The following is a 26,571-nucleotide window of genomic DNA, read 5'->3' as shown; positions in this document are numbered from 1 at the left end:
CTTTGCTACATATCTGCACAACAGTGATTGTCACTATCAAAATTCTCAGTAATGGGGGTCACTTTCAACAAAAATGAATACAGTTGTTGGGATCAACAAAAAACTATACGCTTTCAATCTCTGCTTTATTGCCATTTCAGAGAATCAGCCAAACAAATATGTTAAGTATCCATGTTTGTCACAGCACAGAATTCCAAAGTATTTAAACTTTAAGTGATCTAGATTATCAAAACTTAGAACACACATTTACACTCGGTAGTGACAGTTTAGACGAAGTCCTTGAATAAAACTGCACATCAGCTACATTTATTTTTTAAAAAAGGAATCTTGCTATTTTGCACCAGTTATATCTTTCATTAAACATAAATTAATCCCTATTGTAACATTTTAACACCATTCTTTGTCATATCCAGTTATATATTTGAGACCCTTCTGACATTATTTTATACTTCATTTTCATAAAAGAAAAATAAATTATAATCATCTGCAAGCAGTTCACCTTTGATGTTTAATCCCCAAGAATACTCCATGTACACTAGTTATTCGCAGTCTAATATGTTGTCATAGACACAATGTAATTTATTGTTTCTTAACAACACATCACTTTAGTCTTTACAAATTTCAAACTGACTACTCTAACCATTACCACCGACCTTTAAAGTGTGCATTTCTATGACACTATTCCTTATACTCACTCACTTGTATCAAGAATCATGAAGAAAAAAAAGGATTTCAGTGTTTCTGTTTTATCTTTCATTCCTTGTTTTTCTCTTTTTGTTTCCACAAACATATCATAATTTATATACATTGTCCACAAAAAGTCACCAATTATTCCTGCAAAATGAGTTACAGAAGAAAAGTTGCAGGTGGGGGTGACCATGAATTCCATACCATTACTATAATATTTGCACACTCCCTGATGAATATACAATTTAATAACATGAAAATATAATCTTAGAACATTAAAAATTCTGCCTAATGTAATTTACTTGGTGTAAACAATTCTTGTTTCTATATCCACCAGTCTGTTTATAAAATGGATAAAAAAAACCTATAAAATAAAATGCATCTTAAAACATCTCTGGCACTTTCATATATAGTTGAGTGCAACACGTTGCACTGTTAATGTAACTGATGCTAGTATTTCTTGCTTTTTGTCAGTTTCTAGAAAACTGGATTGCAATGCTTGCAGCCAAACAATGGTGTAAATTGTCCAACCGACTTTTTATAAAATTACCAATCAGCATTTTTGTTCACAATATTTAGTGGTGATCAGTTCACAATATTTAGTGGTGATCAGTTCTAGGTGACAAAGATTAATCTCCTGACATCAACAAAGAAAAAATTAAATTGTAATATTTCCCACTTTATCTCTGAAGCAGATAGCTGTAACTTGCCATACTTAGAATATGCCCCAACTTGTATATTCCCAACTGACAAAGAAATAAACCATATGTTATATGACATTATTCATGTAAAATGAATGTTAAAAAATTTTGGGCAACAAAAAAGAAATGCATATCTCTTACAAATACTCGGAGCTGGAGTACAATGAACTATTTTGTTTTAGATAATAAACTGAAAAGAAATTTTGTTCATAACTTGACCATGTATGCACAAAGAAAGTGAGTGCTTTGTCTGCAAATGCATAAAATCATAATTTCACAACAAAAAAGTTAAGATTACAGTAAGTTTACTTCTATTTCACTTCACAGCTAATAAAAATAACTCCAAATCAACATGATTAAATTTAATACTGGTACATATATAATGAACAAAGCAAGTTGACCAAAAAAATAAATACTTGATACATCATCAGTCTTCCCCACCCTTGGTCACATCCATCACAGATCAGTCTAACATGTAAACTACAAATCCAAAAGCACCCAAGTGCAATATTTATGCTTTTATGAAAATGCATTACTGACTGAAAGCCTTTTCAAGATGACTGAGAAAATATGATCAATGTATGTTACAAATTATTATGCAATGAAGCTAAAATCTGATACTATCAGAAATAAAAAGGTTTGCTGCAATATAGGGTTGGCCAGTTAATGGTTTTTAGGCCTGTCTGCAGTGGCAGGTAGGATACAGAAAGGGCTGGTTTAAGTATAGCATATATATATATAGAGAGCGAGAGAGACACACACATTTGCACAATAGCGGTGATATCAGGTATTTAAATACAAAACGTTAACTGTTGACCATCATGCATTGGCCTAGCCAACTTCTGATCCATTATGAATCATACTTTCAAACTATACCTGGTTATATCTGCTCATTCTTTTGTAATTTAGAGAAAAAAATGTCGTCACAGTTAAATCCATATTACTTTTAGGAGATGGTAAAGCCTAATGTGCATGATGCTATTAAGGTTACAATTAAAATAAGAGCAGATGAAACCAGTGACAAAAATTCTCTGAATCATAAAAATTTCTTGTAAGCTGAGTGTGTGTGTGTGTGCATGCATATTGCATATAACTGTATATATATACTGAAGTGTCTTTATCCTGAAAATGTGTTTAGTCCATATCTGGAAGGTATTCAGAGGTATTCAGCATGTCAGCAACTGACTAATAATTAAAAAGAATTTATAATGTAGATACTCCATTATTATTATTATTATTGTTTAAGAACAAAAATAATTGTCACAACTAAATTTTTAAGTAAATATAAAAATTATTATTGTTATTGAAACTTCGGTGATTTCAACATCTGATTAAGCTTAGTTTTAAAATTATTTTAATATTTATCAACCATTATTTTAAAATATTTATATTTTTAATTGTATTGATCATTTAAAAATAATGATATGGAGTAATCTAAATATTTTCATTATTAGATTACACGTGTTATTCAAGTACAAGTCATACAGGTCCTGTAAGCATTCAGCACCAACAATTTTAGTAGTGGGTGTCATATATTTGAAGTTAATTACACAAAGCTTTAAACTGTGATTAATCACTCTATTTTGATCCTCATACATCAATATTCTTTATATACGCCCACCCCAAGAACTACATATTCTAAAATCAATGTCAAAGTACATGAAAAGGTCAAGCTAAAGATGTGATCGAGTACAAACTGGATTGAATGTGCACACTGTAATGTCACAACGAAAGCCATTCATGTTAAAAAATGTGTACTACCATTCATGTTAAAAAATGTGTACTACCATTCATGTTAAAAAATGTGTACTACCCTGTTATTTGTGCTTGTTCCCTTTTCTAGACCCAGCTTAGCATCTGGCCACCATTGTAAACATCCATAGTGATCAATATTTTTGTCTTGAGGCTTTTTTTAAATGACTTTTAAGGTACTGAGTATTCAACAATCATGATGGCGTAGACTTTGGTTAACCTATATTAGTATAAAATTTTAAAACAATTCATTTAAACTGAGTAAATGCACATACATGACCATGTTGATTTGCACTATAGTTCTTCTCTAATAATAATGCTAATAATAATGTCCAAATTAGCTTTTGAAAAGAAATGCAATCAAAGGACTGACATAAAAATACTATTTACATTTGAATTTTTAAAAAACACTTAAACACTATTACTGTGGAATATAATAAAAAAGAATATTTTTATTAAATAACAAAACAAAAAACATTACACGACACTTTTATGATTCAGAAAGTATTTTCACCGATTTCATCTCACTTTATTTTGACTGTACCCATTACATTGGTAGTCGTCTTGCATGGTGTATGAGATATATATGTACATGTACTTTTTTTTGTTTACCAGCATGAGGGTCCACTCCATACCTCTTCAGCATATCATGTCTCACTATACAAATAGAATGGATTTAACATTGCACTTGAAGTCGATTCAAGTATTTTTCTAAATTACGTAAGTTTGTATGGATGGAGCAAGGTATTGTTTTGAAATTTGTAATGGTGTTAAGCATTTAAAAAATACTCAGCTTGATGCTTGATTATAATTGTGCCAGGTAAATACCTTCCAAGATTAAAGGTGGGGTACATAATGAATCAGAAACTGACTTTACAATACCTCACCACATGGACATGAGGCAAAAAAAAATATATTTTCATTCGAATCTGTTAATATTGGTTTACTGAAGACCATTCATCTTGCAAACAATTCCATACCCAGAATTATTTTTCAGCATATTTGTGGCAACAAAATTAAATGAGACGTACTTATTCATTCTTCTTAGATAACATTCCATGCAAAAAAGATAAAAGGTGCACTGTTACGGTTTGCAAAAACTGATTTTTATTACCGATATACATGAGTTATAATTTCTGGGGAATCAAATGGATGTTCAGCTTGTCTCCTTTCCTCAATGCGAGGAACTTTAGACCAGTCAAAAGTTGTGAATAATGTCACAGACTTTTTTAATCTTCTGGCATTCACTGCATCTTCTTCTGTTGCATAAGGCACTCTGTATAAAAAAATAGAACACCATTTCATAAAATATAGATCTATTGCAGCATCAATCTGTAACAGGTTCAACCTATTAAGAATGTTTTCAGGTGTTAACTGTATTTGTAATTTTTCATACAGCAGGGATCGTCCTGGGCTTTGCCAATGTTGCAAATTGCGATTTTTTTTTCTTATTGGCGACAAAAATATCCCATCTGGCGATTTTTTTTGCGACAGACTTTTTGGTTATTTAATTTGTACATACAATCATGGATTTTGACTGGATAAATTAAAAGGGAGAATGGAAGGAAGCCACAAACTTGACTAAGCAATGCATTGGAATCAATCTGTTACACAAATGATCCTTTGTTCGTATTGACAACCCCATCTTTAGAGTGCATTGTTACATCATAATCTGCTTATGCTGACATCTGGGCTGTGATACTGTCAATCATGCTACCGAACTATACCTACAACTGACCGACTTCTGAAGACACGAATAGAACAGATACAATTAATTGAATGGCTAATCCTTCTGTTGTTGTTTTTTTTTTTTACATATACCAATGCAATAGTTTTGCTGAACCTTCATAGAAAACTGATAACCTTTGAAGTACTGACTATTGCGTATAAATACGAAGCAAATGGAAAAAATCTCAATCACAATTATATCTGTTGCCAGTGCAGCATTTTACTCATTGATCTTTTCCTTTTGCCATCAATCCGTGTTATGGCTGCAGAGACTTAAACTCTGCAACAAGAAATAGCAAAAAAAAAAATAGTTTTGCATAATTAATAATAATTATTTATTTCTCAAAATACAGGAGTGAAAGAATCCCTGAATTGGGTGTGAATTTATGCTTATATATACGGTCCAATATTGCCAGGTGTTGACTCATGTAAGTTTCATTCGTGGGAATGGAGATCCTTTTTTTCTTGTCGAGAAAATTTATACAGTATTCAGTGATCATTCTTGGGATTTAGGAAGCAATTCGCTACAAGCTTTGTGAAGCTAGCCATAAGGGGGGGGGGGCTGCCGAAAGACTACTGGTGTCACCTGTCAGCACTGTAGACTGTGAACGTGGATTCAGTAAGATGAACCTCATAAAAATTGACATCAGAAATAAACTCTGCATCTCATCTCTCGAGAATTTAATGAGAATCAGCATGTACAGATGTGAAAAATTAGACTTTGAAACTGCATTCAACAAGTTGGCAGCCCTAAGATCGCGACGGATCTTCATATAACACTTTGTAACATTTTGTTAATGCTTATTGTACTTAGAGTATTAACTAACCCATCTTTTGTAATTTTCATTGCCTGTTACATTAATAGACTAAATTAACACTTCAAAAAATGTACACTACTTGTTCTGGCGACACTTTTTGAAAATTGGCGACAAAATATTGAGGTTGGCGATTTTTTTGGCGACAGCTTTTTAAAAGCCAGGACCATCCCTGATACAGTCAGTTCTTTTTGGAGGGATATGAATAATTATATAAGAAATGTTTAAATTTTCATATGTACTTATATTTCGCAAATTTTTAATGAGTTCCTTATAAAAAATCAGATGACTAAATTATGACTTCCATGTATTGATGGTATATGAAAAATAAGATGCTATGAAAAATCAGATTGTGTATGAAAATTGTGATATTATATGAAAAATATGACAGTAAAAAGTTGTAGTATAAGACAAAATGAGATTGTATATAAAAAAATCAGATGGACTGTGACAAATAAGAGTATGAAAAATTACCAAAATACAGTATTTAATACTGTACAACTTACGATAACAATTGTTGAACCATAATTTCAGGATGTACTCCCAGGTTTCACCAGCTTTTTTTGTTGAGTGAAACTGATGTATGGGTATTTTATGGGAATCTGATTAAGTATTTTACATTTGTGGTGTAAGGATTACTATATATATATATTTATAACACTTGTAGTATTATTGGTATTATATATTTATAGTATTTTATAGAATGTATGTTGCATCAATGATATACCAAAAGATGTATACATTTTTCATTAAAAGTAAATGAGGCTTGCTCAGTTTCTTTTTAATGAAAAATGTATGTGAGTGGTATATCAGTGATACAGCGTACATTGTCTCCTGTTCTTGTTTTTGTCTCCTTTTCATTAAGTTTAAGATACTCGAGGCCATTCACATCTTTCTTATGTGTAACATCCCCCATTTCAGATTGTAATGTTCAGTCACTCCCCTCAAACCAAAATCCACAGAGTTGTTAAACAACAATGTATTAACAATGGCATCAGGTGTTTCCATCCCCATTAGTTTTTTGCTATACAAGGCATTTATTTCTTCATCTGTAATTGGTTGACTCTGATTGGGTTTATTTCCTTTTCCTTTAGATTTTAAATTTTTTGCTTAGCCCGAAGAACTTCCCTTGTTAAAGCAAAATTTGTGTCTGTTCCTCTCATGATTGTACTTGCATATTTCTTGATTTTAAGGTGGCGATCAATGGATCTGATGATGCTTCTTAAGCTGTTCGGTTCAAACTCAGATCCATCTTTTCTCCTAACACTGAGTATAAAACCAGCCAGGTGCTGATCCAGTTCAGAGAGGTGTATTTCATGTAAATTTCTGAATTCATTTTTTGACTGCAAGAATTCTGTCACTAGTCTTACATCAAAAAGTGCCTTTTTTTAAAGTGCTTGCATTCTGCTTACTTTCTATATATTTCATTATATCATCAGGCTCATGGTGTACAAATCTGTCTTCCCTAACAAGCTCACATTTGGACACAGAATGATCATTTTCATTTCCAAATGTCTCAGCTATGTTTCTATCAAACTCTTCAATTAACTCTGTTTAGTAGATCAAATGTTGCTTCATCATCTTGCTCTTTATCTGATGTCATTGTTTTCTATTTTACACCGAGTTGCAGTGTTTGAATTGTGCCAGAGGGAGAGACTGGAAACAGCAGTGTTGACAGAGATGACAACAGACAACACAGGATGGAGCTCAATAATATGTATTTCCTGGATTGAGTATGGTTTTTTTTTTTATATATATAAAAATGTTAGTTTCTAAAAATATTTACATGAAAATCATTTTCTTGTTATTTTATCCTTTTTAAATGTAATATTCCATAAAATTCATATCCATATTTAGAGAATATAAAAGCTATAGAAGTATGATCATTATGCGTATTCATACGCCATGGGCAATTCACAATTTGATGTACCAATACTATTTGTTTATAACTTGGTCTATATGCATTATGTAACAGCAGATCTATTGTTTGCAGTTGTGCCTAAATTGAATGCAAGTATATATGATAAATTAATCAACAAAAAGTCAAACAACCAAGCACTCAAATCATTTTCTATATTCAAATACAGAATTAGTTTTCTTTTGATTTTTGTTGAACTGTTCATATTTTTGGGATGTGATCTTCCTATAAACATAAAATATTTTAATAATTTCCTTCCATTGTTTAATACAAGCCTTCCATTATTTAATACAACCCAAGTACTAACAACGTGGCAGACGACAATATAAGCGACCAGCCATTACCATGCTTGATTAAATATATCCAACTGACTAAAACTGATGGTTGATTGGTTAAGAGACAATCACAGATCTTTAAATTTCTACAGATTTATAGCACTAGTTTACACACACTGAATTATGAAGTTTGGATCACATCAGTACTGGAATGATCCCTTAGGAGTTAAAATAATTATGTTTTAATAAATTTAAACAAAATACAATCTGCTGTGAAAAGATTTGTCATACTGTTCATGTTGAAAATACAGCATTCCTTCACTTCAGGGACAGTTATTATAACACATTTCCTGAAATAAGGGAGGTATATCTTGGATCCCATTTAATTATTTAGAAGTAAAATTATATATGTATTTTATTATAAAGTAGTCTGACTCGAAGACCATTTACTCCCTGGTTCCTATGGACAGTGTAACAATGAGGGAGTACTGTATAATTTATATCATTATAGGGCAGTATACTCCATGGTTCCTATGGCCAGTGTTACAATGAGGGAGTACTGTATAATGTATATCATTATAAGGCAGTATACTCCATGGTTCCTATGGACAGTGTTACATTGAGGGAGTACTGTATATTGTATATCATTATAAGGTAGTCTGACTCAAAGACCATTTGCTCCATGGTTCCTATGGACAGTGTTACAATGAGGGAGTACAGTATAATGTATGTCATTATAAGGCAGTATATTCCATGACTCCAGTAGAGTATTACAAATATATCAGGTAGTGCTGTTTGAATAACTTGAAGACAAATAAATCGTATTATCCCACAATTTAACAAAAACACTTGACGTTTCAGTTCAGTCATATCTTAAAAGAGTAACTCAGAACAATCTACTTCGAGGCCCTCTATAATAAACTATTATGTATGAGATTTACACAAAATATATGTACCAGTATACAACTTTTATTTTCACACACACTGAAAACTTTCTTTGTGTAAATAACAGGAAGGTGGTTATTTGTGTTCCAATTTCGTTTGAATTGCTTGCAAATTTTACTTACTTGTCTCTCAGAAAACTATTCCCAATATCTCGAGAGTCTGAAAAAGATATAAATTGTTATGGTAAGAAAATTTCCATTACAGTGTTAATCTCAAACAAATTCAAAGTTATAAACCAAAAGGAAAAGGGCAATGATAAACTTCAAATATGGAGCCCAGAGCTCCACCTTGAAAATCATCACTGTGGTACGTGACACACATTCAAGTGATGATGTAAAAATATACCGAGTTTCATCCCTTAATTTCAAACAGCTTTAAATTTGGATATTGGAAAGAAAGACTGAAGAAAAAAGTAAAATATTGAGACATAAGCTTGACTTTTAAGACACCACCAATATGGTATAGAAGCCACCTTGTAGTGATGATAAACAAGGATAGAAAGTTTCACCCCATCAACAGATATGGCAAGGGTATAAAAAGCTTTCCTAAACAAAATTTGCCAAAAATGTTTAATTATAAGGGATGAGCACAATCATCAAACATCTCCTAATTATGATGATACTACACTATCAAACGGCTAAAATCAGACCTCAGATTCTCCATTCAGACAGCCTTACTTAGATTCCTGCTTTATGGAAAATGGCATGAAAATAAACACAGACAAGACTGAAGTATTAATGATTACTACTAAAGTAAAGATCACATAATTGGGAAATAACAATCTGAATCTTAAGTTGAATGAAATTTGCCTATAAATGACAAAATCCTTGGGGTGATGGCTGACAACAGTTTGCTAAGGAATCAATATATTCAAGTCACATGTCATAAGGTCAATTAATTTCTGTGGCTATTACAAAGATAAGGCCATATCTATCAACTAAACATAGGTTAATACATTACAAATGCTGTACACAACCATACCTAGACTAATGTCATGTTATCTGTGGAAACACTCCTGACAAAAATATTTGCAAATCATTCCCCTTGCAAAAAAAGAACTTGCACACTCATCCTAAATAATCCTGAAAGCATCCCAAATAAAATGAATCATATTAAAATATTATCAGTAAGTGAACAAATATTTCTTTTGAAAGGCTAGACTTCTGCACAAAGTTTCATACAATGTGACCCCATTATATTTCCAAGTTAAGTTCAATTTCAGCTAACCACTTTTTCATCCAAAAACCAATAAAACAGAACTCGTTAATAAAAGTTTTCAATATGCAGTGTCAATAATTTGGAACAAAATTACAAAGGAAATTAGGGAAAGTATAAATGTAAATGCATATAATTATAATCTAATTCAATGGATGAAAAGTGGAACCTGCTCAATTTGACAAATACATTATGACTTGAAGAATCAATACACTAACCTTTCACTCTGCAGTCTCACTATTTTTGTACTGTGTATGTACAATATACGCAGTCTCACTATTTTTGTACTGTATATATACAATATACCTAGTTGCAGCATTTCCATTTTAATTTTCTGTTTATATATATATATATATATATATATATATATATATATATATATATATATATATATATAATTCTCAATGCTTTTTTTGTGAGTAAATATGTGTGTGTGTATATATATATATATATATATATATATATATATATATATATATATATATATATATACACACACATACATACACTGAATGTATAAATATGCATGCAATAGAAGGCCACAAGGAAGATTAATTCTATGCAACTAATTGTGTCACCCTCTTTAAATACAGTCATTATTATTATTATTATTATTATATGAAAATTACTGGGTAGATTTACCTCCCCTTACAGCAACTATACACACACACACACACACACACACACAAACCAGCCAAAACTACTGTACCTTTTGTTTCCTGGTTACTATATTTTGAACTTCATCACACCCTTTAAATTATACTTAAAATTATATTAATATTGATAACAAAATCTGTTTGTGCAACCATTCATATTTGTAAAATATCTCTCAAAGATTCATTATTGTTACTACTATGGTATATTCCAAAACTATCCCTGCATTTCTTGTAATGAGAAGTTTTTATGTCATTAAATTCCCCTTTCCCATATACAGTGTAAAAGATTGTTCAAATAACAAAGAAAAATTGTATGATATTAATCCACACTACTAAAATGACCTCAACAAACAGACCAAGGAAGTAAATATTCAGGTTTACTTATCAAATGCATTTAAAATTACATGAATGGCAATAACTGCACGTGGTCTCAAAATGAATGCAGTGGTTTGATCTGTTAACAATGATATTTAACATTCACGAATCTTAAATTATCCATGTCAAACTATATCAATAAATGTACCAAATTATTCGTGTTGATCTACATCAATCAACATACCAAATTATTCATGTCAAATTGATCAATAAACATACCAAAATATCTACATCAAACTATATCAATCAACATACCAAACTGTCCATGCCAAACTATATCAATCAACAAACCAAATTATCCATGTCAACCTATCTAAACCAACATTACAAATTATTCATGTCAAACTATATCAATCAACAGACCAAATTATCCATGTCAACTTATCTTAACCAACATAAAAAATTATTCATGTCAAACTATATCAATCAACATAACAAATTATTCATGTCAAACTATATCAATCAACATACCAAATTATCCATGTCAAACTATATCAATCAACATACCAAATTATTCATGTTAAACTATATCAACCGACATAACAAATTATTCATGTCAAACTATATCAATCAACATACCAAATTTAGTAAGAGGTGCTGGCCGCTCTGCAGGATAATACAATGTTGGTGGACCTTCTGAACGATGGCCAAAGGCTACTGTCTCACGAATCTTCTCTTGGTTTTGGTCATACATTTTCCTTGCTGTATCTCGTTCACCTTTTAAAACCTCTGGAAGATACAATATATTTTTCCTGTAAACTGTATGCCTCTATTCAATAAAAAATGGGGAATATGGCTTTGTTTTTGTCTCTCCTTCTCTTACACCCAAATCCATGTTAGCATCATGTTGCAAAAACTTTTAACAACAGCAGTGCAATATTTAAACATCATGATTGTCATGCATAGATGACTAGATCTGATTTTTATAACAGCTTCTAATGCATTTAATGGCCATTTTCTAACTCAAAATCTTGCAAACTGTCCAGCAATGCTTTCAACAGGAATCTGTGAAAACTACAGCAAAACCTCTCAAATTAGAATCCTTTAAAAACTTAGAACATTACTGTGAAAAATAATGGGTTTTTTTAACTTGTAAAAATATGAACTTGTGTTATTTCTCAAACTCTGAATTTTAAAAAATCAAACATTTGTTCCAGTGCTTGACATTTGTATTTTAACAGGTAAAAATCCATATCTTGTTTGTGTAATCATCATGGAAGATTCTGAAAGTGCATGGGCTGGTTTTACACACACACACACACACACACACACACACACACTCATTGAGAAAAGATCTTTTACATTTGAATTTGAATTCACTGATTCCAAGATAGAGCTGATGAACATTCAGAAGAAAAACCCCATCAAAACTGTATAAACCCCTGTATTGGTGTTTAAACTTCATCTCATATCCTAAATAAGCAGACTGCCATTATATCTGGCTACAAGACAGTCATGGGCAAACCAAACTGGTTCACTAAGAATGATAATTTCATTTCCTTAATTTGTTATGAATCTACGGCCATAAACTAAGTAACTGAAAGAAGCAAAACCACAAGTTTTGTAAATTTTAACAAATAATTTAATTAAAAAAGTTGTAATTGAAAATATGAGAGGAACTTAAAATATTATGAAGTGAATCCAAAATAATCCTGAAAGAGTTGTATTAAAGTCCAAAAGAATGAAAAGTTCCATATGAAGTCCAGAACCAGAAATGTACTGGTCTGCCAAGAACCATGAGATGTTTTAAAGATTCTCTTTCAAGGCAATGATATGCATTAAATTTTGTTCCTCAATATGATTTATCTAAAACTTCAAATGAATTGGGTTGTTCCACTTTACCATTGCAAAATTAGCCTAATGAGCTCTCCCATAACAGTCTTCAAAGGATTTAACAAAAAGCTTCATCGGAACTTTTCTCAGCCAATTAAGTAATCTGTGAAATAGTGATTGCTTATGTGTGACCACTTTACCTTTTAATTGCCTCTGTGATGATCAGCTGTATAAACTGCCAAGAAGAATGTTTTAAGCAGGACTATTTACAGTTATATAGACTATTACATGCTTGGGACATAAGCAGGACTATTTACTGTTTATATAGACTATTACATTCTTGGGTCATAAGCAGGACTATTTACAGTTTATATAGACTATTACATGCTTGGGACATATATTGGAGGTAGTCAGATCTTTGTCTCTGTTTATGGTTCTTTTTTCTAAATTTACTGAAAATTGTATTTTTTATATATACCAAAACCATTCTGGGGATGTTTGAGTATAAACAATCATGTTTTCTGCAAGACACATTGTGTTATGGCAGACTGTCCTTGCTGATGACATTAGGAGCAATGCATTTCTTTATTTATAACATGAATTACCAGGAGCAGATAGAACCCTAGATACCACATATTTCTTACACTCAGATTTTCAAACATTTTGTTGATCTTGATTTAGTAATTTATGATAGATTAAAAATCGTGAACACCAAAAAAATTATAGGAAAATAATAATCTAATAAAAGTTCTAACATGTTTCTATTTACTTGTTTTAGCTCACAAAGTGCTCTTTTTTGTTGCTGCATGTATTACTTTTGTAGGCACATACAATCAAGCATCATATGGCATGATGGGAAAAATTATTAGTTCACATGTGAAAATACATGGATATATTTTTCATATAAGAAAATATAAGGATATTTATATAACGTGAGAAAATATAGGAAATAAAAAATAATGAAAAGTATTTAATCAATAAGTCTCCATATTTCACACTTAAGTATATAGTAAAAATTATTCATTTTAACAGCTTTAGTTGTAAAAAGTTGTGCCATATTTCATACACACCAATGACATGCTGAGAACAGAATGATGATCATATGTACAGAACAAAAGTTTTATTCAGAATTTTGTACTATATACAAACTTAAAGGAATTGCATTTCTTTCTCACCTCAGTAGAGCTCCTGTGACAACACTATTATCTAGTACATGGTTAAATCTCTATAATATGGCATTTATGAATTCTCAAACATTAGACTTAGTTTGAAGATAAGGAGATGCATGCATATTAACTGAATACCAAACACGAGGAAAGTTTGCATAACCGACACAATATATGAATTTGCAAACTGGTGTAAAATTGTCAAAATTTATCTCCATGGAATAGAATCTGAGAGTCTGAATATAGTAATAAGCCAAAATTAGACAATCTGACACATTTTGCAAAAACGATATTTCTAAAATATTTAACAATGCAAGAATTTCTCAAGAAATGGTATTTGATACAATTATCGGGAGTTTCTACATTTTTTTCTACGGCAAGGATCTACAACATATCAGAGAAATGCATTAAGAATATAAATAAATATTCACAAGAGACTTTAAATACAATGTGATTATATAGACATGTTACCAGAAAGCTTCATTTAATCAAAATACGCACTTAATTAGTTTTGGTTTTAAAATTAATTCGGTCAAGTCTCTGGAAAGTTCAAGGTAATCAATTCACATAATTTCTCCAGCTGTGGGAAGCAATTCTAACCATTCTGCTACATCAATCAGAAATTGGGTGTTTTAAAAGGAAAGCATTAAAACTGGTTTACATCATATATGAAGCAAAAACCATGTACAACAAAAGTTTACTTTCTTACAACTTATTCATTTAACTATAAAAATGAGAAACAAATATGCCTCTATAATGAGAGACATTATGTGAATTCAGCACCTTGCCTTACTTCTTACAAGTTTTTGAGGACTCAGGCTGTACAAATTTGTATCCACAAATAAATGAGTTCAATTTCAGGGTCTCCAGATAATCAATCGGTTTATTTCATATGACCCTGTCGACTACAGATAATAACATTACCTTGTCTGTCCAACAACTGTATGGAGGGAACAGAGTGAATAACAAAGAATCTGTAATCTGGTTCCTGGGCCACTGGGTTGTTGAACAGGTCTGTAAAATGCAAATATCAAAAACTATTGGAAACTGATTGAATTAGATCTTATCTATTTTAAGTATTTAAAAAGTGATATATTTTATTCACCTTTAACATTATGTATTTGATTTGATTCAATTATGTATTGTCAGAAGTATAACCTTAAAGGTATATAAAAATATACAAACATAAAGGGTCACTTGGTTCTCAACACAAAAAGTGTTGGTGTGTTTTATTTGGATTTTTAACGCAACTCTAAAAATAAATTTGTCATATTGCTATGATGTCTGCAGTGTGGCAATTTACAAATGTCTAGCACTGTGGCATCATGCCACAGACATGAAGCATCATGTCCCACCCAGTCACATTCTCCTGACATGAGGCCAACCAGTCCTAACACTTCTTAATGCTGAGCACCTAGTGAGGCAGCTGTTACTAACATTTTTTTAAAGTCTTTGGTATGGCTCGGCCAGCGTTTGAACCCACAACTTCCTGCATCTGAGACAGACAACCTACCACTAGGCCACCTGAGAGCAGTCCTCAGCACAAATAGAATTACAAAGATGAATTGAAACAATGCAAAATATCAGTCTTGCAATGGAAAAGCATTTAAAAGGAAAATTATGAAAAACAAAAATCAACAAATGGTGCAAAGCGTTACTGAATTACTAAAGTGCTATACAGGCCTTGGATATAAAATTGTTTCTACATTTCATTACTGCTTTGTCTAACAAATGCAGTGACCTAAATGACACCAAATCTGCTTCTGAAAGTGCAGTGCTCCCTCTTTGTAATGCTGTCACTGAAAGCACTAAAGTGAGACACCATATAAAGAATTATATTTTCACAAGGATGTGCCATTATAGTGTACAAAACAATAAATAGAGAGGTAACTATATAAGACCACAAAATAGAATATGAACAAAAATCAAGTAAAATAATTTATGCTGCAAAACTGGAACAAAATTTAATAAACTCAATGCCATCCATGACCATACACATGTTACAAGAGGGACAATAATATAATATGGGGCTTTATCGTGAGAAACCACTTTGTTATTCAATAAGTTAGAGTTCAACAATTTGGAATGGGGAGTTGGGGTTGGGTGCCATAGTAAACCGAATAGCATAATTGGAGCTTAAATATATCAATTATTCTTTAAAAAAAAGAGATTTTAGCAATAATGAGTTTACTATATATACTTTAATTCTCAAATGAATGATTGTTTTTGGGGGTTTTAATTCACTTTGAAAATTTGCTACTAAAATTGCTGCAAATTCTGTGTTATTCTATATAATGTTAGCATCATGATGGTACACAAACACTTTGGACATTTTATCATTAGTTTTTCACGGCCATAAATTTAGATATCTCAAAATGTGCTTTTTAAAGCTAGATTCTGATGCTCATACAGAGTTAGAAGTAATTTAATTTAAGTAATTTAAAAAATAACATCATGGAGCTCATTGTTTTTGTGAGTACATTTTGTAAATTAAAAAAAATGTCTATATCTTGTTTATTGTTGTATAATAATGTACAAAGCTTTCTTGATAAATGATGAAATACTAACTTAGAGTGTGTAAACATTGCATCTTTTCAAATTCATTGACCAGTTGCTCCAGTTTTGTTAGCTGATTGTTCTGTAGCATCAATACCCTGAGTGACGTCAAATGCTTCAGGCTCCCAAATATCTCAACAAATTGGTTGTTCTGCAGGTACAGTTCTGCCAGTCTGTAGTTGTGATTCAGGCAGTTCAATCTACGTAACTGGCACAAAAAATTGAAAACAAGTAAGATGCAATAAAAATATACAAAATCACTTTATGGTCCATCACATAAATAAAACAATAACAAAAGGTGCCAACCAGCATACAGATACACATAATAAATCCCAGCCCAAATTAATTACTAGACATAACAGTAATACAACTGATTCTGCTATGATCTTACAGTATGAATAAATATAGAAGAAAATAAAAAATGTTATAGTCCTCTACTTGACCATAGGTCACAATTAACATTTTCTAAAAAGACCTATTACCTAATGCAAAATTTTATTCTAGAAAATTCCTAATGTTTACAAGATAAAATCTTAGTTATACATGTTATTAGAAAGTCTATTACTAAAATATAATAAAGAACATAGTAAACACAATGACCTTGACTCAGACAAAGATAATAATCCTAATACACCGCTCCCTCGATAACTCGCGCCCGGATAACTCGCGATCCCGCTTATAATGCGGTGTCCATCTTGGCTCCCGATTTTTTTCCAGAGAAAATGTATCTAAAATATCTTTAAAATATGCTGAACATGAAAAAATTACGATAAGAATTGATAAATTAAACCTTGATACATTGCTCGTTTTATCATTGAAAATGGTGATTAATGCCCGTAAAAATATAATCCATATTTTGAAATTTGCAAGTTCTAAATAAGAATTAATTTCAGAGATCTTGAAAACGCTTAATTACGTGTATTTGGATGCCAATTTTTTATATGGAACGCAGAAAATCACTGAGACGGGATCCTCCATACGCATGTAATAGGTGCGCAGGAAAATTCAAAGATTTGCCGGTCCTGTTTCAGCCACCTGCTTTGTGGGAAAATGTGTTGATCAGTTAACTGTGCTGATATTTACGACAGAATTCAGTGACTGAAAGACTCTTTGATGTACATACATGTTGCCATTTTATAAGAGTACATAAAAAAAAGAACATAATGCAATAGCTGGGCGGCTAGTTCAAAGGATTTGACTGGCGTCCGGGTGAGAAAATGTACTGATATTTAGTGATTGAATTCAGAGGCAGAAAGACCCTGTTTTAAAATCCTAGCGTGACCTCTGTTTAAAGATATCATATATAATGTAAGTTTTTATGATAAATAGTTGTCATTATACTGTAAATAAACAGTCTGGTGAAATAGCGATCAATGAAAACTTCTGGTAAATGCTAACAGGTGGCAACAGAGACTGATAAACACCAGTTAAACGTCTTCCTGTGTGAAAGTCATGTAATAATCCTTTAATTCCGTTTCATTGTAAACATTATAATCACAACATATTCTGTTCATTGAAAACATGAAAAGAGTCAATCGACCATCACATCAAAACCCGTGAGTACTTCTGTGAGAACCTAATTACAATCCGGCTTTGTTTTGATCAACAACTTGGGGCAGTGTTTGTTGCATTAAAAAATCGATTACAGGAGACATGGGGTGCTGGATTAAGGGTCTTGGAGCTGCCTTTGACGTAAAGCAAAACAGTAACAGAGACAGCGATGATGATAGTGACTTCGAAGGTTTCAGTGAAACTGATGTCATTAATGCCGAGGCTGTTTGGGAGAAATTCGTACAGACTCATGGTCCTGAGATGGGAGTTTCTCTTGATGATATGGAGGAGTGGATTTGTGCTGACAATGATTGCCCCACAGCCGAATACATGTCAGATGAAACAATAATTAATTCTATAACGAAAAAATTTTCAGCAGAAGACGATTCTAACTGGAGTACCACAAGTGTTGAAAGTGATGCAGACGCAGATGTTGCACCACCTCCCCACTCTGCACAGGAAGCAATCAAATATTTTGATATTGCCGTAATGTGGCTGGAGACCCAAAATGTTGACTACGTAAAGCTCATGCAGTTGAGAAATCTGAGGGATTTTGCTCGGCGGGAGAGAAACCAAGGAGTAACAACAACAATAAAATTAAAAAATTTTTACTGATTTTTTCAAAAAGGTGAATTGATATTTGTCAAGCGTGGCACAAACGGCAAGTATTGTTCCAATTTACATTGTTTTAAATTTGTAGACCAATTAAATATGTTAGTACTGATTAACCCTAGTTTTTTTTTTCTTTTCCATTTTACTTCTATCGCATTCTATATATCTATCGTTCGATCGACACTGTTTCTCGAAAAGAGTCGATCTTTTGTATATAAAAAAACGTCTAATTTGGATCAAACAATAAAACTAGAATGTATCCAATTCAACATAAAAATTAGTGATGTAGTACACAATGTGTGAAGTGGTACACATGTTAAGTGAACGGAAACCACGTGGAATAATGTTTTCGATGATCGCCTCAATATACTGTAATTTATCCTGAAATTAATGTTGCCCTATGAGGAAATAATAAATAAAGTACACCGTTATGAAGAGATATTTATTCACAGTTAATCTCAGCACGATTATAAAGTGAGTATTCAACACTATAATCTGCCTTACCCCCCCCCTTATTTTTTCCTTTATGTCGTCGATCACTTTATTGGTTTTGGGCTTATTTTATAGGTCACTCGATAACTCACGCCTCACTTATAGTGCGGTCAATGTTTCTGGACCCCGATGTGCGCGAGTTATCAAGGGAGTGGTGTAGTTAACCCATACTCATAGGGAAAATATTTACTATATATTAGTTCTTTACATATTTTTTTTTAAAAATTCAATGATTCAGGTTAAGTACAAAATGAACTTGATATTGGACAAGGTCAAGTCCAAAATACAATTATCCATACCACATAATACATTTTTTTTTAAAGTGTTTAAAAAACTAACTAACAAACAATGCAAATTACAGTACATTCAAGGTTTGAAAGTAAGCATATTAACCCTGATACTGATTTTCATAAGCACTACAGTTTTTGTGCAAATGTTAAATGGACAAACTGGCATGCACAGTTTATAAAGTAAAGATATGTTTCTGTTGCTTTAATGCTGAATTTATCAAACTAATGTGCCTATCTAGTGATTAAAACATAATGTAATTTACAGGACTTACATTAATCTCCATGACAACTCAACCTTATGGCATGGTGCTAATGCTCACCTTATTCCCATTCAGCCAAAGGCACCTCAGATACTTGAATCTTGATAAATCCACACATTCTGTCAATCCACTACAACAAAAGAACAATTTTTTTTTTCTTCACATTACTTGAAAAACTATCATGCTTTTACATTGAATACCTGTCTGATACTGACCTCAGTCATCAAAATCCATGCTCAGTAAATGCAAAGGAAAAAATCTGACTTAACACTAAAGGCTGACTCTGAACTGTTTTATCAGTTTTAAATTAGCACCTATTAACTTAGATTCTTCAGGCATGGATGGAAACTTTATATAGATTAATCAAAAGTGCACACAAATTTCCATGACTGTTCTGGGACAAAAAATATATATAAAAAATACAGGCAAGGCATGAGTAAAATAAAAGAATATCTCACAGGACCTCTGTCCTGATGAAATAAATCCTGATAGCACACAATGTATATTTCAACTCTAAACTATTAAGTAGATTTTGCTGAACAGAATTCTTTATCTGATAAATTAAATACACATAGCACAGAAAAGCTTTTTGAAAGTTTTGTTTAGTATTTCTCACAATTAAAATAGTATTCCTTCACTTAGTATCCATTGCAAAAAGATATCTACTCTAAACATTTTATATTAATCTCATGCATGGCTTGCCTGATGTGCATGAAAAATGTATAGGATCAGATCATGTAGAACAATTCTCAATACTTTAAAACCTGTCTTAGAAGACACTCCTTCAGCCAATCAATCGTGGTCTCTTAAGACAGGATGTCTCTCACTGGAAGTAATTTCACTATATAACTGATTAGCTTGTGCATTGAGAGACAGGTTGTCTTTCACTGGAAGTCATTTCACTATTCAACTGACTAGCTCAGTTGTCTCAAACACACGGCATGTGGGCCGCATGTGACTTGCCAAGCCATATCCTGTGGCCTGCAAAATGACTGGCATCACAAGGTGTCACGAGAGATAGCAAAGGTGGTTGCGGCCCTTGGACCATCGAAAATGCCCTGAGGGTGGTGAGTTTGAGATTCCTGGACTAGCTGGTACATTGAGAATCTGGCCTCTAAAGACAGGATGTGTCTCATTGGAGGTCATTTCACTATATAACTTAGTAGCTTATGCATTGAGAATCTGGTCTCTCAAGACAGGTTGTCTCTCACTGGAGGTCATTTCACTGTGTAACTGACTAAGCTTGTGCTTTGAGAATCTGGTCTCTCAAGACAGTATGTATCTCACTGGAGATAATTTTACAATATAACTGATTAGTCTGTGCATAATGAGACTCTTGTCTCTCAAAACAGCAAGTCTTTTAAAGCAGTGTCCTATAAAGTCAAATTTTATTCTAATAGGTAGTGATCACTAAATTGATTAATAAGGTATATATCTTTCACCTATTAGACAGGTATAGCTCCTCTACATCTTTGTCCTTCTTGATTCCTCTTTTCTTAAGGTGTTTTGCAATGACCTGAAACAGGCATAAAAACTGTCAACATTTGCAGGAGCATATTCACTTCAATGGTTAGTGGGAGGTGTTGTCATTCCTTTTCATTCAGCTTCTTGTTTAATATATCATTCTGATTAACTTAGCCTCCTCCCCATCCAGCCTTATATACTTAGCCTCCTCTTATCCAACCATTGATACTTAGACTCCTCCCTACCCAACCTTTCATACTTGGTCTCCTCCCCATCCAGCCTTATATACTTAGCCTCCTCCTATCAAACCACTGATACTTAGACTCCTCCCTACCCAACCTTTCATACTTGGTCTCCTCCCCATCCAGCCTTATATACTTAGCCTCCTCCTATCCAACTATTGATACTTAGACTCCTCCCTACCCAAACTTTCATCCTTGGTCTCCTTCCCATCCAACCTTTGATGCTCAGCTTTTTGTTGTACCACTGTTTCTTGTTTCTTGTATGTATACTATATATATTTACTTATAATTTGGGCCCAATTGGAAACACTATAGATCCTGATCTGCCATCACATAATATGCTGGCAGATCAGGGTCAGTATTGTTTGTTCAAATGATTACTCATAATAAACCACAAGGACTCAGATTTGCATGGAGTTTGCAGTTGATTCCAATTTATAAGCAAGTATACACGGTAACTGCCAGGTTTAACCCTTTACCTCATAGAGCAAAGTTACCCAGTGCAGTGCACTATAAATAGAACACCTGTTACCTATTCGACTCCGTTACGCATAGGCCTACCTGTTAAATGTTAAGCAATGTAGTGTATGTTATGTTTAACAGCAATTTTAACCGTTTTACATTTTTTGTACACATCTATTATGTGTGGAAAAATTTAAGAGTAAAGCCCGATTGTTATAGCTGTGTAATTATTTTTCATGGAAGAATTTTTTATGTGCTTTAAAATCTTGAGAGAACTTGTTCACTGCCAAGTCAGTGAAGCTGAGTGACCAACCATAGCTACCATTTCCCATACTTGAAATTTATAAGTTTTTTGTCCACATCTACATCACTAAGTCATCTGAACTTGATAATTGTAAAAGCTAATTGCTGCCTACATCAATGTCAGAGCCTTTACCTAAGTTATTCATTGCTTTCATAGTTGTGAGTCTAATTGTGAAAACTTCGAAAGTACTGAATGAAATCTGCGACCTCCATTTTGGAGAGTGGAGATTATGACCCAGTTACTTTAAATAGCAGATTTCGACCAGAGCATAAACAGTGACCACGTGATCTGACATAATTGTCATTCGCAGAAATGAATGTGGTATATAATAGGGGGTTTTCCCCGAAGGCGCTACGAAAACCAGCTTAAAATGGCTGATGTTTACAGCAGGCGTCAAAAGGCACCTCCATGCGAATAGAGTAGAGGTGTCCAAAGGCGCTTGCCTGAGGTAAAGGGTTAATAGGTAGAGAAACTGAGGCTTTATAAACATACCTACCACATTTTTTTAACTAAAAACACATTATATTTTAATTAAATTCTTTACATTTGTTTTAAAATTTATGAAGATATATTTTTGTGATACTTTTCAAAAACCATGACTGGATATTTTACATTCTGCTTTGCACATTTAGGGCCTGAAGGAAGAGTTTTTTTACCTTACACAAATCAAAGATAGCTGTGTCTAAACACTTCCCTGTTATCCATGATGCATGTACAGTTGCAGAAACTATTATAGGATCATACAGTCCTAATATTTTCTTCAAAAAACATGAAAACAAAAATCTTCAACCTTAGATAACTGTTGTAGATTATATATTTTATTGTTGTTTTATTTTTGGGAGGGGGTCTTATTTTACTGAGTATAAAGTTCATGGTTTTACATGTTGTCCTACATCACCACCTGCCCTGGTATAATAGAGATGATTATCTTAAACTGTTTTTTATCCTGACCATTACATATATTATCTTATTTAAACACATTAAACATACACTCATTTGCATATACAGACATACATTCATTGATACTGTACATGAAGAAACACTCAAATACAAATAGAAAGTGTTATCTTCCCATTTTCTTAAAATAATAAACCATTCCCTTTGCAAATAAAAAATATATGAAAGTATAAAACAGCTGCACATACCAAAGTTTGACAATGGGGTCTAGTTTTTCTCAAATTGATTATTTCACTTTGGCTATATATTTATGAAAAAAACTAAATCTTACATTTCAGATATTTGAAGCACAACACGATTTGTATATAACATATTTTCAGCAAATTTAGAAAGTTCATAAGCTTAGACAAATTTTTATTATTTTCTGTAGAAACATCTTTGCATGTAATTCTAACATTCAGGTCACAAGTCTGGATCTATTTGATAAATACTTTCCAAAAATATCCATTAACTGGACAGTCTTGGAATCAATGCTCAATATATTATATTCCCTCCTTAAAAAAAAGGTAAATTGATCATTATCACATAAATAAAAATTTCTATAAAGAATTATAAGATTGAAGCTAAGCAGTATGGTATTTTTGTACAAAATGAAGTTTTAAAAAAATATTAGTCAATTCATCCACACCAATTACACCCTTTATGTGCCTGGGCAAAATTTCATGTTTACCATTTTGCTTTTGTTGTTAGTTCTTATCAGGTCTATGAATAAATTTTCTCTTACGCTAAGTTTTGTCCACAACTACAAGAAAACTATTTCCACTATAATTTTTTCTTTGATTTTCCTTGTACACTTTGCTGACATATGTTTTAAAAGAGCAAAGTCTTGAATCAAATTATTAATATTTTATTCCAAATTTAACAGAGATCTAATGCATCAAAAAGATGTTGAATAAGTACAACACCGTTTATTTTCCATCTTATATATCATTTAACCAAATGCATTCATAATAGACATCAAAGTAATCTTGTAATCTATATTAAACAGTGAAATTGGTCCCCCATATTTGTTTAAAGATCTCTTTGTCGTCCTCTCCCACAACAAAACTGACATTAACGAATATTTCCAAAATAGCCAAGTGTTTAAAAAGAGAGAATTTTCACAACCTATTATGACCATTTTTGTAGCCGAGAAAAACAATTATAACATATACAGTGAAGTACAAATGAAAGAGGGGTATCATGGTATGATACCCAATTTGTCACGCAACTTTGCTGCAGTTTTATTGTTAAAAATAAAATCACTGTTTAAGGCTTGGGAAGTTTTAAACGAAATGTTTAAAGTAATTTCATAAGTGGCATCAGATTATGGGTGCTGCTACAGATTTGTGTTGGTGAAAATAGGCCAACCTGTTCGGAGTCCGCCATGTTTCCTGTTGCTACAATAAAATATGTGAAGATAGCCCAGAAAAGTAGTATGGAATATAATCACACCTTTTTGTTATGAAACTATATCTGGCCTTTTGGGGTGACACATAGTTTGGTTTTAGCATAAATACTATTATTTAGTCAATGGTGTATGTGACAACGATTGCTACATGAGCTGTAGTTTCGTATAAGGACACTATAAAGGGACAATACTCTTGGTATACTTAACAGAGTTAGAGGGCGCTATACAGATATTATGAACTCTGACAGGCTGGTGGGTGTAGTGTGAAGTTGTTTACATTTGCAACATAAAAGGTGAAAAAAAAATATTGGTATAAATCTATGTTTCTTTTATGTAGTGTAGATGATATTTCTTTGGATATTGTATCTGTGGTAATTGTACACGATCTAAGCACATAACCAACTAAAATCACTGTTCCCTTGTGCTCAAAAGAATAATCTGACTTTGTGTAAATTACACTATCTTTATCAAGTGTTAAAATAGGGAAAATGAAGTTTGCAAAATTATACAATACCAGCTTCTGAAAGTGCAATGAATTATTTACCTCTCTCTCTCTCTCTCTCTCTCTCTCTCTCTATATATATATATATATATATATATATATATATATATATATATATATATATATATATATATATACATACATACATATATATATATATATATATATATATATATATATATATATATATATATATATATATATATATATATATATATATATATATATATATAAGTTATCGGTTCTTTATTCTGCAATATACCTCTGAACTCTGGGAAGTGAAAATGACCAAGCAGCGCTAACAGTTTTTTTTTTTTTTTTAAACATGCACTTCTGAAGAAAGGCTAAGCTATATACTATATGACCCAAGCCTATTGTAGCGTGTATGTCGAAATTATCAATAGTCAGAAAGTAAGGCGGACAGAAAAATAAAAGGAAAATGGGAACCCATTAAAACCACAACAATAACTGTTTCATATTTTTACAAATACACTTTTTGGGAAACTATCTTGTTGAATTTTTGTTTAATAATGATGCAGTCATAAGAGATAGAACCAGGGACCGGCCCATCCAATAGATGAACCTTGGCGGTTGCCTAAAGCGTCATGTTAAACTGGGCTTCAGATTTGTTGAGAAATTATCAGGGGCGGGGGCACGGATTCCATTGTTCGCCAGGGCGCCAGTTGCTGGCAGATATTCTAGAGCGGCCACTGGATAGAGCTCAGTCAAGGATGCAAAACATAGACAAATCAATTTTTTAAAAAATAAAACACACACTTTTGACAAAGAGATGAAGGAAAGAGGGGGAAAAAAACAACAATAGGTCACTGAAATTTTGCAGCCATTCTATTAGTTTAGGAGATCATTTAAGGGGACACTTGGCAAATCAACTTGCTCTATAAAGTAATGAGACGGGCAAAGTTCCCAAAATATGGACTGCAAGTATTAGGTTAAGGTTCCAAATGCAGAACCAACTAATGAAGGGTCCGTCATTTCGGTTGATTTGCTCGTTTCACACCATTTGCTTGCCAAGCCATTCACAATAATTAACCACCATAATGCAAATCAAAAGATCAACCCGTTTATTGAAAAACGTAAACCATACTGTCTTGGATATAAAAAAATTACATTGGGCAGCCACCACCGTCAAAATCAAATTAATTAAATGACGCATCATGCCATGAAATAATGTAACCCAACGAATGAAAGATGAATTCAGATTACAAATGACATAGTATAAAATGAAATGATTTGAAGAAAAAGAAAATGGACTGTTGGATTAAGATTCCAAATGATGAGGTATGAAATATAATGATTTGATGAACAAAACGGAATGATGAATTCAGATTCCAAACGACACAGCATTAAATACAATGATTCGAAGAGAAAAACGAATGATGCATTCAGATTGCAAATAATGAAGTATACACTTAAATGATTTGATGATAAAAACGAAATGAATAATTATAAATCGAAATTAAAT

The 26,571-nt window shown here is 32.3% G+C and overlaps 1 protein-coding gene across 1 annotated transcript; it reads right to left on the bottom strand.

Moving 5' to 3' along the window:
• Positions 1-111: 111 nt before the first annotated feature.
• On the bottom strand, positions 112-24,637 carry LOC149785674 (leucine-rich repeat-containing protein 72-like). The gene is made up of 8 exons (XM_089979505.1): positions 24,547-24,637; positions 21,210-21,283; positions 19,828-19,897; positions 16,575-16,770; positions 14,931-15,020; positions 11,647-11,796; positions 8,944-8,980; positions 112-4,416 (listed from the first exon to the last, which is right to left on the bottom strand). Exons 1-8 carry the CDS (start codon positions 24,562-24,564, stop codon positions 4,251-4,253), a joined length of 801 nt encoding a protein of 266 aa, XP_089835631.1. The 5' UTR covers positions 24,565-24,637; the 3' UTR covers positions 112-4,250.
• Positions 24,638-26,571: the final 1,934 nt, after the last annotated feature.

Source organism: Sinohyriopsis cumingii, chromosome 13 (assembly GCF_028554795.1).
Source record: "Sinohyriopsis cumingii isolate HCF-2022 chromosome 13, ASM2855479v2, whole genome shotgun sequence".
Taxonomy (NCBI): Eukaryota; Metazoa; Mollusca; class Bivalvia; order Unionida; family Unionidae; genus Sinohyriopsis; species Sinohyriopsis cumingii.
The sequence above is the reverse complement of the archived record's forward strand: the minus strand, read 5'-3'. Positions and strand labels throughout refer to the sequence as shown.